Raw genomic sequence first — 12,733 nt, 5'->3', positions numbered from 1 at the left:
TCAGCAGCTGCTAGAGCGCACCAAGAAAACAGGCATTCTGCGCATGCGCAGCTAAAATGATGTAGGAAGCCCATATGTTCGTACGTATAAAACATTAGGAGATTTTGCATTTTGTCATAAAGGAAGGACATCAGAAGATACTCCCAGAGCACTGGAATTTCGTAAACCATACTAGAACGCATAATTTGGCCTAAACTGCACATTCGCATGTCCAGATTCACAATCAAGTATGCCCTAACCTGATATTAAGCTTTTTCAGTGCGGTTTTCAGCATGTAAATTTTCTTGGAGTACCAGTACTGTATTATCTCAGGTTTGGTTCTTTATTATGGTACAATGCCATACGTGCCAGAATATGAGAACGTGCACCTGAAATTCAGCAAACACTTGAAACTAGCCAGTAGTGTGGAATGAAATACTTTCTTTCAAATAAATTGACTGCCTCAGTGGAAAAGATTAATAAAAGCCAAATTTCTTTATCAAACCAACAGAAATGACTTCATTGTTCTGCAAGGCGATTAATGCTAGACTGCCAAAAATGTGGAAATAAAATCAAATCACAAAACTGAAGCTAATAACATGCTTTAGCCTTCTGTAATTGTGTTTAACGTATTTTAAATCAAGCAATAGTTCCCAGCCACAGAAGTCTGTTTGGTTTCACTTGATGCGTGAGCTGTAAACAAAGAGGAAACAGCGAACACATTGAACGTAAACACAGGCCACATAAAGACTATCCCCTCTACAACCCACACTGCTCTGTGCATGCGCGAATCTGGCAGCTTTGGTGTGCCAGAAAAATGTTTCTGGATAGCATGTGGTTGTTTGTTGCTACTGCCGATACATGTTAACAGCCAAACTTCAAAAAGCCAGAAGCGCGACTCAAATGCGCATGCGCATGAACCCGCTGGCAACTGCTCAGATGAACCTAATGTAAATAGTTGTCACCTCTTGCTCATTGGAAGCTTTTTGTTGTTATTACATAGTCTTCTTCATAAAGCCTTTGACACATTTTGCTGTTGGCAGATGCTTGTGTGTGCTGTGTGTTTTGTTGCTGTACAGGGCCCATTCCTTTGCAACTTAATTTTTTTAATGTTTTATTGCTGCAGTATTATTCTGCAGCAGTGGGAACAGTAATATTCTCTGTTTGAGTATCGATACTTACCAGTAAAATTATAAATATTTAATTAATTATTAATAAACTCCCAGAATTCTAAAAAATTCCTGTGTTCTCCCTGGTTTTCTTCTGCATGAAAAAATTTCCAGGTTTTTCCCAGATTTCCCGGTTGTCCCAAGGTGTATAGACCCTGTGTTACACTCTGACAAACACAGAATATGCTACATCTTCCAAATGGACATTCATTTCTTCTTCCATTGTGTCATCAGACATTTCCTTCTCCTCAAAGTGACCTTCAGTGTACTCTTTCCATTTGACCGCCCCTTCCTCTGTGATTAAAAGTGAAATTCCCGTTGCACTCTTAATTTTTATGCCCTTACTTTTAATTTCAACAAAACTCATTTTGATTTTTCTATATGGTGATTCAGTTCTCCAGACATCTACTCCTTTTCTATTTCTTCACATTTTCCCTACATCCGTTTCATTTCATTTCAACTATTTGTACTTCCTATTTCATTTTAAAATGACTTGTTTTGCTGTATTCTTGTCTTATCCCAAACATTTTCATATTTCCCCCTCTCATCAATCAGTTGCAGTATTTATTCTGTTACCCTAGGTTGCTGTGCAGTTACCTTCTTTGTACCTATACTTTAATCTCCAACCTCTGTGATTGGCCTTTTTAGATATCTCAGTTCCTCTTCAACAGAACGACCTGCTGTGGTTTCTATTATCACAGTATCTACAACCTTAGAGAACTTCAAATGCACCTCATCATTCCTCATTATTTCCATATACGTACGTGTGTGTGTGTGTGTGTGTGTGTGTGTGAGAGAGAGAGAGAGAGAGAGAGAGAGAGAGAGAGAGAGAGAGAGAGAGAGAGAATAATTAAAACTTTGAGGCTGTTTTTATATGTAGGTGTTAGTCGTGGTGACACAATGAATGAATTACATAGCACAGCATAGCATGAATGTAATTCAAGTGGAAGTACATAAGGGGAGAGACATGGTATCATGAACTTCAGCAATAGAAATAATTAGCTTCCCTAGGTTTCATCAAGCAAACAACACTGCCACCTTACCATCTGAACACCTGTTAACATTTAGACTGAGCCCTACTTCATTTATCAACTAAGCAATGATATTGGCTATGACTGATAGATGACTGAACCAATCAATGACTGTTAGCTATTACAAATTAAAATTATTTTTTTCTACTGTGAAATATGTTGTTTGAGAACAATGCCCCTCCCATATAAATAAATATGTACGTACATGAGTGCAACTGTTTAATACTGAAGTTATTTAAACCACTCCATACAGTTTATGTCCACCATTAACCTTAATGGCACTGTAGTAAACAGAATTGAATTGGTGAGTTGGAAAAGGGGTTGCATCCCACAAAGTAAATTTTTCAGGATACACAAAAATCTGCTTTACTACACAATGGATTCAAGCAAGGTGTGTGGAGTTGCTGTGTAGCAGTTGGCCACAGGGTGAAACAATATACACAATCATAACATACATTAGCCATCAACTGAGGTCAGTAACCCAGTTGGAGTGTACTGGAGGTGACGCTTTTCCAACCCTGATGATGCTGATTAGGCAACTAGCATTCAGTTCGTTGTGAAGCATTATGTTCTGCAAGTTTATATTATTTATCTTCATTATAACAACAAAAGAGTATGTTGTGATCATAAAAGTTTATTCCTAATGTATCAGGTTTATTCATAACATACCCAATGAGTACAACCACAAACAAAACACAGCAAAGCAACACTGGTGCATATACTTCCTCTTTATCTTCTCCATCCTTCACTGGCTACTGGCAGATACTATTGTGAAATGATTTCTTCGTGGCAAGTATTTACAGTAGAATTTTCATTACAGTGTCTAGTTTCTCCTTTTTTATTGGAACAGGTCTACCACACGCTTGTTTACTAAATATGGCCCCATCTCTAACTCAGTGCACATATAACGAGCACGTCTGCTCGTGGGATATGAGTCCTTGCTATACCACATAATGTGTGCAGATAAATAGATGATTTGTCACTCATAATTTTCAAAAAGAAGAAACAAATGGACATGATCCCCGTGACATCGCGAGTTAATGCACGATAACAATTGTTGCAATAAGATACATTGCAGTACAGCCCGCAGTATTGGAGCCGGAGGCTGTGAACGAGACCGCAAGTTGTGTCCCACCTATGAGTCATATACACCTGCTGCTACTGCAGCGTGAGAACGGCTCCTGTGTCACTTCGAGCGACTGTATATTCATGCCACCTATGAACATAAATAAATGATATTAAATATTATTCAATTATTTTCAAAATCGGCACACTACCTTTTGTTATTCAGGAGAAGATTGTATAAAAATTTCAACATTGTAACTATCATAGTTTCGGAGATAAAAGAAATTGCTAAAAAAGTAAAAAAATGGACACTTAGGGAACTAAATTCAGTTATTAGTGTAGTTGGAAAACATAAACAGAACTCTCAGTGTGAAGAATTTTCATATTATAACTTAATTATTTTTCATTTTCGTAATATAAAAATCAGACAAAATTATTATTTGTGTCTATTATTGTTGTGGGAATAAATGTGAGTAAATGAGAGTATGTAAATGGGACATTCGTCAGATTTAAATGTTGCATGGTACACTAGCCATCAATTGTGGTCAGTAACCCAGTTGGAGTGTACTGGAGGTGACCCTTTTCCAACCCTGATGATGCTGATTAGGCAACGAACATTCAGTTCGTTGTGAAGCAACCTGCAAGAGTGACATAAGCCTGTCATGGGACTATGTCTAGGTGTGATTGCTATGGTAACACAGCAGCCAGAAAGTCAGCTGGGGTAAAATCGGTAACTACAGAATATTTCCAGAATTACTGCCTTTTCGTTTTCATTTATTACACATTACTTTAATATTTGTATGTCAGAATGACGTAAATGCATCTGTGTATAAGGATTGGTGCAGGCCAGTTTTGGCGCGAGTATGATCATGAGCAAGCATTCTGATGGTAGCGAGTATGAGCAACCGATCAGAACTGGGACTGTTCCCGCTCGTTACCTGATAGTTATACTGGGAGTGAGGCTGGAAGAAGGCAGTCGCTCATTAGCTCTGAACGCGGACGGTCATGTTACTAGTGCGAGTCAAAATAACGTGTAAAATGAAGAAATATTTGGCTTCTTGCGTCCAGATTGTGTGGCCGTAATAGCAGTTGCATTTACGAACACTTTTGTGAAGTTTGGAAGTTTTGGAATTGTTTTGTTGGAAAGATATTCATGTGTGAAAATTTGGCCTTCATAGTATCCGCGTGGCATGTTTCAGTATTCAACCACTGAGCATTTTTGGTGAGCAATTTCTTTTTTAGAAATCCACAAGAAGGACCGAATGTAATAACTCAAATTAGTGGTGAAATTAATGACTGTGAAAACATTGTTTAATTTGGGTCAGGTCTGGACAGATTTCTGGCTGCTGTGCGTATGAAATGTGTGTATGAACTGTGAACTGAACAGTACAATCTCTTTGGCTATAAGGACAAAATAAAAATTTTTGTGTGGAAATTTTGGAAATTATTTTCCAGAAGCTAACCATTTTCTCACTGCCCAATAAAATTGAATGACAGTTTATCTTTCTTTCATTACTAGAGTTGTGCGGCCTCAGTAATTGTAAATATTAGATGGCGTTTTTTATCAATGCTGCTTTTACATCATCTTGTAAGTATCTACATTGCCGAGTACATGGGACATTGAGCAGACGCCGTTCTGAGGTAGGTGAATTTTAATTTGCAGCCTGCACAGACAAAGCCAGCCCCGTTGCACCCCTTTTCCAACTCACCAACCCAGTATTTTGTATTAATTATTTTTTTTTTACAACTACTCAGCTTCTTAACAATATTAGAACACCAAGTTAATAGAATTATGCATCTCACCAGAAGCTAGTACTTGCTGCACCCTCTCCACATGGAATATAAGGACACATTTTTTTAATAAAAAGCCACTCTTCTTCAAGAAGATTCTTTTGGAACTGCTCATGCTGGACCATAGGAACCCATTTTTGCAGATATTCCAAATACAGCTACAAAATAATGAAACAGGAACATTAATACCACTGTAACATTGTGTTTGGACTTATGCTTTTCAGAAAGTCAAGTGAACAATAATGATAAAATAATTTTTCTCTGTTCAGAGGAATATTTGATGGAATTGTCGAGGTATTGTGTGGTTACATGGCTTTAATGTGCCATTCTATTTATGTATAGTGTACTACACACAACTGACAAGATTACGAGACATAATTGCTGACCAGTACTTACCTCTAGGAAGTGAAACCTCAGTATTGTCAGTAGGAACATGGGTATAAAAATACACAGCACCACAATACTATCCTAGCTTTCAGAACTAGTAGGAAGGGGAGTGATATTTGTCTTTCCTTACCAGGTCCCTCATCCTGGAATCTGTATAATCTGCCATTCTTTTTTCACCTTCCCCATCTTATCCGAAAGCTAGGATGTTGTCATGTATTTTTGTATGTGTCTATTGGTAGTACTGATATTTTTCTTCTTGAAGGTAAGCACTTGCCAGCAATCCAGTCTCATAATTTTATAGTTTTCTAGAGTGAATTTTCCTTTTAACACTACATACAACGTTAGGGAAAAGAATAAAGGTAGTTACCGTATTGCACAAAGGATGAACATGACACATCAACAAACATACATAACTGTCATGATATCCTTGCAATAAATGTACCACAATTTTTGTATCAGACTACAGATCTAATTTCCTTATGAGACATCAAACTGGGATACTAGCTTTTCTACCAAGTGTTTCAGTGGGCTGGAAGCATCTAGTCATAGGATGTACTTGGGCAGGTCAGAGGCTACATAGCAGTGTCCGGACTGTGAAAGAAGTTGTAATTTGCTGTGTTCACTTCAGCTAACAAATGCTATTGCAGAGAGAGAGAGAGAGAGAGAGAGAGATTCCATTCTGGAAGCTATGTTATGCCATGATAAAGACATTAGCCATGGCTCAGTCTTAATCACAGAGATGCCTGTTTAGATTTAACAATAGGAGAAATCCTTAGTTCAAAACACTCAATTACATGTTCATGACAAATTGTCTCATACCATTTAACAGTCAAATCCTGTGTATTAATGAACGGTTAGACTTACAGAAACTACTAATTGGAGTTACTCTACACCAAAATAGAAGGGCACAGAAAAGTGAGCAACATTAATATTGCCATTATTATATTTTTCTCTCCTAATGTCTATTCAGTGGTAAGGGATATTTGTTTTCATTATTCGGCAAATTTATTTTATTTAACTTAATGTCCAGATGCTCTTCCTGCCATTAAAGTCCTTAAAGGACTTAAAGAAGGGAAGGCTTTTGCGTCACTCGTCTCTGAATCATACTGTATCAGCTTTGTTCTGTGTATTAATGTACATTAACTGTTTATGTACTGTATTTTCTGAAGTGGTGATTTAGGACCAGCCCAACATTTGTCCAAACAAGAGTAAAACAACCTAAAATCCACACTCAGGCTTGCCAGTGCTATGGACCAATGGTAGGACATTAATCTGCTGCACAGATTCAATCCGAGTCTGGATCACTCCCGTCTGGCAAGTTAGCATGCCGCATGTTAGGCTATACAAGCAGCTTTTGTTTTTGGCTTGTATTAAGGATCTAAATAACATGGAAACAACTTTGTTCTTCAGGAGCTATACTTATTGCCTTTTAAAGAAACATATGATTTCCATTTGCTTTGTAGTAATAAAACTATTATCAACAAAAAAATACATAAATTAACTTAATTTTAATCATAAGTGATAAGCTAAACATATGTCAAAAGTATGAAACTATTTAGATACAATTTCTTCCAACACAATAAATAGAAAGGGACATTCGCAGACTGGCCTGTGCTAATCTTTGGACCAACACGACCATAAAAATCCAGAGCTGTTCTGCTTCTGTAACCTCTTCATGTACTCTGCTTGAAACCTACACCAAGCACCTACCAACAGTACTAGGGTAGTTTGTAATGTATTATCAGGGACAGATGAACAAACATCTTTTCTAAATTATTATTTGCTGTCAATACACAACTTATGAATTAAATAAACTAACAAACAATGAAATGGTTGATGTTTCTGATGTGGTGGCAAATCCCCTTCAAAATCTCACAACAACAAGTTCTAGTGTTCAAACGTTCAAATTTCCCTTTGTGAAAGGTAGCAGTGAGATGTTATTGTAGCATTCAGTGAGATGAAAGCATACAGAGAGTATCAGAAGTTCAATAAAGACTGAATAACAGGGTATTTTCTGCAGGTTTTGGCGATAAATCTAGGTGAGTAATTTGCCAAGAAAGCTTCACAATTTTCAAAGGGCACGCTCACAATGAAAGTTCAATACAAAACATTTCAGGCTTAACAGTTAATTTTCCAAAGACACAAGGATGCAAATTCATTCCAAATAATGGTGAAGCTGAAGAAGTAACTTAACATTTTTTAGCAAATACAGCCAAACAATCATATGACGAAATAGCTAGTTTTGTTGTTGCATACAATAATGCAAAAGAGAACAGGCATCTCCAGGCAGTGAGTTCAATAAATGCCTGCTGGATGTGGTCGAATTTGTCTGTCTAGAGAGCCTAAATAAGTTTGAAAGTATTTGTTTATCAAGTGGGTAAAAGTGATAAACTGATGACACAGAACGCACTGTATGTTCCAAAGGCTTATGCACACATGTGAAAAATTTGGCTGGTTTCTCTTGCAGTGGATAAAGTACCATAACTGACATTGTGTAGCTGCTCTATTTTGTCCATGTTTTTAGTGGAAACTTCAGTATAAGCTAGTTAGTGCTTTTAGACACCACTAAAGCAAATGATTTAGTTTTGAAAGTTAAAGGATGCGTCAAGAAACTCAGCTCTCTGTTGGGAAAGTTGAGCGGCATTACTACAGATGGATCTCCAAATTCAGCTGGCAAGAACGTTGGGTTTGGACCAGAATTCATGCAACTGCCCTAAAATATCTCTGGACCAGAAAATCACATTTATTCCTTGTATTCCAGGAGGCACAGTATAAGTAGGTACTGAATTGTCTTGTAGAATCAGTCACCCCAGGAGAAATCATGCAAACACCAAGTAATCACTTCTAGACTCGATAAGGACCTCAATTTGGCAGGGAAGGGTATCTACACATTTCTTCTGAATATTTCATATCCAACTGAAACCACTCATTGATGAACATATCCCATAGGGCCACCATGTAGAGTGGATTGAGTGGATGTTGATTGGTACTTTTCACCCACTTTGCAAAATAACTCCAGACATTTTCTATTGAGTGATGATTGAGTAATTCAGTTAGCCAATTAAGGTGTGATACGGTGTCTGAGTGTCTGTCGACTTGGAAAAAATATGCATGCAGACCAGTGAACACACCTTTTATCATCTGTGAAGATGGGTGTTTCACAATGAACTTATTATGAAGCTGTAGAAATGACTCAGTCTCTGAGAAAGTTTAAGTAAACGTAATGGTACATATTCACATTGACTTGAGTGAGTGCGCCCCCTGATACATCGCAGAACCCTCCAGACTGAACTACACCCTTCACACAAAGCAGGTTAAACACCTCATTCATTTGTTGATGCATTCGAAGCTTTGATCATTTGAAAAGAGGCAAAAACATGACTCATCGGACCACACTACAAGCATCTAGTCTAGCAAGCTGCTATGTATTTTCTGTGTTGTTTGGGCCGTTGAAGATGTACAGCTCCATGTGCCATGTGATCAACAGTCTTTTGCAAATATCTGAATCCAAACTAACTTTGCATGCAGTTCTTTATTAAGTGTTCGCACAGAAACTGATTGAATGGACCTTCATTCATTGAAAGCAGCAGTTCCTGTTGGGTTTAAAAACAACTGTCACTGACAAGGTGTGACATATGTCTCCGGTCCCTGTCTGTTAGGACCTTTTCACAACCACCCTTCTTATACTGCAAGTAGCACATGATTTCTTGTAGACATATTGGACAGACCAGATTGATACAACAACAAATCAGGTGACTTTATTCATGGTATGGTCATGACCATGTCCAAACACAATAGCTCATTTCTGCCATTCTGTAACATCTCCATGTTGACCCACACTACTGTGCTGATTCCATACAACTGACTGGTATATTCACACTTCATTGCCCCAACTCACAGCAGCAGTGGAGAGTCACATGACTGTCCAGTACCACTTTTATACCATCTACAGTGCTCATGACATTTGTGTTCTTTTAAGGTAATGACTGGTGAGCATATTATTCATAAGCATTTATAGAATTTTTAAGAACACTGATATAAAATAGTCTGTAGTTATTATTATCATCCTAGTTATTAGCATCATCCTTATTCCCTTACTTGTACATTGAAAGCATCATACATATTTTGACTTCCCCTGGAAACATTAGCTCTCTGAAAGGACAGTTCTGTCATATACACCAATGATGTGACCATTTGTTAACTTACAAGCTATTTTATGCAATATAATGTAATTGGATTGATAAAAAAATCTACTCACTAAGTGGCAGCAGGAAAACACACATATATAAGAAAAGGTTTTACTTATCAAGCTTCCGAAGCCAATGGCGCCTTCTTCTGGCAGAAGGGTTGAGGGGGAAGGAAAAGGGGTGAAGGGAAAAGTAACTGGAGAGATTTAGGAAAAGGAGTCCAAAACTTTGAGTCAGGGGAGACTTACCAGACAGGATGAGAAGGAAAGACTAATTCTGTCTTTCCTTCTCATTCTGTCCAGTAAGTCTTCCCTGACCCAGGGTTCTGGGTTAATTTTCTGAACCCTACCTCTTTTCCTAAACCTCTTCAGTTCCTTTCCCTTCAACCGTCTTCCTTCCCCTTCTGGTCTTCTGCTGGAAGAAAGAGCCACTAGCTCCAATAGCCTGCATAAGTAAAACCTTTTTTATGTATGTGCGTTCACCTGCTTCAACTTGTTGATTAGATTTTTTTCTAAGCTATATTATGCGATCTCCCAGCTAATTTCTACATCTTTAGTTTCTGTATAGCTTTTTTTAATTCCTCTTCTGGCACAGGTTTCACAAACATGAACTTGTGCTTCTGTTGATACCTTAGTGCCTTTCTATTTTTGTCTTAAGTCTGTGGCACATGTATATAATTACCAGTGAGTACTTCTGCTAGTTTTTTACCAACTGCAACCACTGACTTGATCTGGTTTTTTTGTTTAATCCACATTTTTCTTTCAGCAATGATTATATTTTTAGCTACTTGTATCTACTTTTTTTGGCTTTGTTATAGTGCTGTTAACTGCTCATGCTTTTGTCTCTCGTTTTAGTGTCCTGTAGTTCTTTTGTTCACAGTTTTCATATTGGAGAAGACAAGCACTATATGAAAGAAGCATTCAGTGAAATAAGAACATAAGTATGTTAAAAGCTTACCTCTAACACCATCTTCACACTTCGGTCAAATTCTTTGACACCTTCTTCAAAGCCTTCAATAATGTCCTTTTCACAATCCCAAAGAACAGCATGAACAAGTGACAAATACCTCTGCCTATGGAGAACAGCTATTCGGATACCCTCCTTCATTTCACGCATTAACTGTAAATCGTAATATGTATAGACATATATATTTAACACGCAAGTACATGCGAGCATACAGTGCAGTTTTCTATAAAGTAGAAAAATGGCACGCAAGAAGTCACAAATGAAATGTAGAAAGTAAAAAACCATGAACACATACACGACTAACACAAACCAGGTATAATATTGCATTAGGAGAACACAGTGCATATCTCGTAAATGAATTTTTGTGCTACATATTTCAAATTCAGGTCACACAAATGGTATCATTGGCACTTTCAACTTCTCAGCAAGGGATGATGATGATGATCTGTTTAAAAAGAAAGAAAAGTGGGTAGTAAAATACTAGGAAACTAAATTACAAAACCAAACTAACTCCTACATAGGATTACACACTCTTGAATACGTTACATATTAACTCACCTAAGAACAACTGAACAGGCCACAAGAGATGCAAACAATGTAAACATACAGGGTGATTCAATGATGATGTTGCAAAATTTCTGGAATGATTGACATGAGTAAATGTATCAATTTGAGGTAAGGCGCCCTAGTTTAGAAACAACCAAGTCAAAAGTTATATGCAAAAATTATTCTAGTATCTCTGTCATACACATACTGGTACTGTTGTTGCTAAGATTGTAGGGTAGGCAACATTTGGATGTGGTAGAATGGTCCAAAGCAAGAACAAAATGCCTAGTATACATCGGCTTGAGCACTTTTTCATTAGAAGATACATGTTTCACGATACCAAAGATGAAGAAGTGTTCATAGCTCTTCAGGTATGTATTTTAGAGCCTATACTTAATGGAATTCTTTTCTTGTCTTGGGCCATACTAACTCTTGTAAAAATATGGAAACCAAAAAGCTCACAATAGAAGAGATGGTTTCACGGAGTCAAAGATGAACAAGTATTCATTGCTCTTCAGGTGTGCTTTTAGAGTCTTATGTTTACTAGACCTTTTTCCTTGTTTTGGTCCAGACTGCCACCACTGAAGGTTGTCTACACTTCAACAATAGCAACAACCGTACCACTGCATGTATATACTGCCAAAACGATTTTCGCTTATAACGTTTGACACTGTCATTTGTGGATCAGGCTCCCCACCTCAAATTGATACATTTACCCTTCTCCATCATCCCTGAAAGTTTATAACATCACCACAGAATCAGCCCGTATCTGTGTTCTGATTGTTGGGACTGAAGTCTACAGTTATCTAAGTAACTGTATACAGTTGGTAACTTTGAAACCAAACGTATAAGGCAAGTATTGAATCTATTTCACTCTAAAATAATATATCTAAAAACAAAGATGCTGAAACTTACCAAACGAAAGCGTCGGTATGTTGATAGACACACAAACAAACACAAACACACACACAAAATTCAAGCTTTCGCAACCCACAGTTGCTTCATCAGGAAAGAGGGAAGGAGAGGGAAAGACGAAAGGATGTGGGTTTTAAGGGAGAGGGTAAGGAGTCATTCCAATCCCGGGAGCGGAAAGACTTACCTTAGGGGGGAAAAAGGACGGGTACACACTCGCGCGCGCGCGCACACACACACACACACACACACACACACACACACACACACACACATCCATCCACACATATACAGACACAAGCAGACATATTTAAAGACAAAGAGTTTGGGCAGAGATGTCAGTCGAGGCGGAAGTGCAGAGGCAAAGATGTTGTTGAATGACAGGGGAGGTATGAGCGGCGGCAACTTGAAATTAGTGGAGGTTGAGGCCTGGTGGGTAACGGGAAGAGAGGATATACTGAGGGGCAAGTTCCCATCTCCAGAGTTCTGACAGGTTGGTGTTAGTGGGAAGTATTCAGATAACCCGGACGGTGTAACACTGTGCCAAGATGTGCTGGCCGTGCACCAAGGCATGTTTAGCCACAGGGTGATCCTCATTACCAACAAACACTGTCTACCTGTGTCCATTCATGCGAATGGACAGTTTGTTGCTGGTCATTCCCACGTAGGAAGCTTCACAGTGTACCCAGGTCAGTTGGTA

The 12,733-nt window shown here is 38.1% G+C and overlaps 1 protein-coding gene across 2 annotated transcripts in view; it reads right to left on the bottom strand.

Annotated features, from left to right (window-relative positions):
- The window catches only part of LOC124617051 (mitogen-activated protein kinase kinase kinase 4), a 217,227-nt gene that overhangs the window by 124,789 nt on the left and 79,705 nt on the right, over positions 1 to 12,733 (bottom strand). For both annotated transcript variants that reach the window (XM_047145235.1, XM_047145236.1), the window contains exons 11-12: positions 10,567 to 10,728; positions 5,048 to 5,193 (exon numbers count right to left, since the gene is read on the bottom strand). In XM_047145235.1, coding sequence (XP_047001191.1) covers positions 5,048 to 5,193; positions 10,567 to 10,728 — 308 coding nt within the window. The remainder of the gene's footprint in view (positions 1 to 5,047; positions 5,194 to 10,566; positions 10,729 to 12,733) is intronic.

Source organism: Schistocerca americana, chromosome 1 (assembly GCF_021461395.2).
Source record: "Schistocerca americana isolate TAMUIC-IGC-003095 chromosome 1, iqSchAmer2.1, whole genome shotgun sequence".
Taxonomy (NCBI): Eukaryota; Metazoa; Arthropoda; class Insecta; order Orthoptera; family Acrididae; genus Schistocerca; species Schistocerca americana.
The sequence above is the reverse complement of the archived record's forward strand: the minus strand, read 5'-3'. Positions and strand labels throughout refer to the sequence as shown.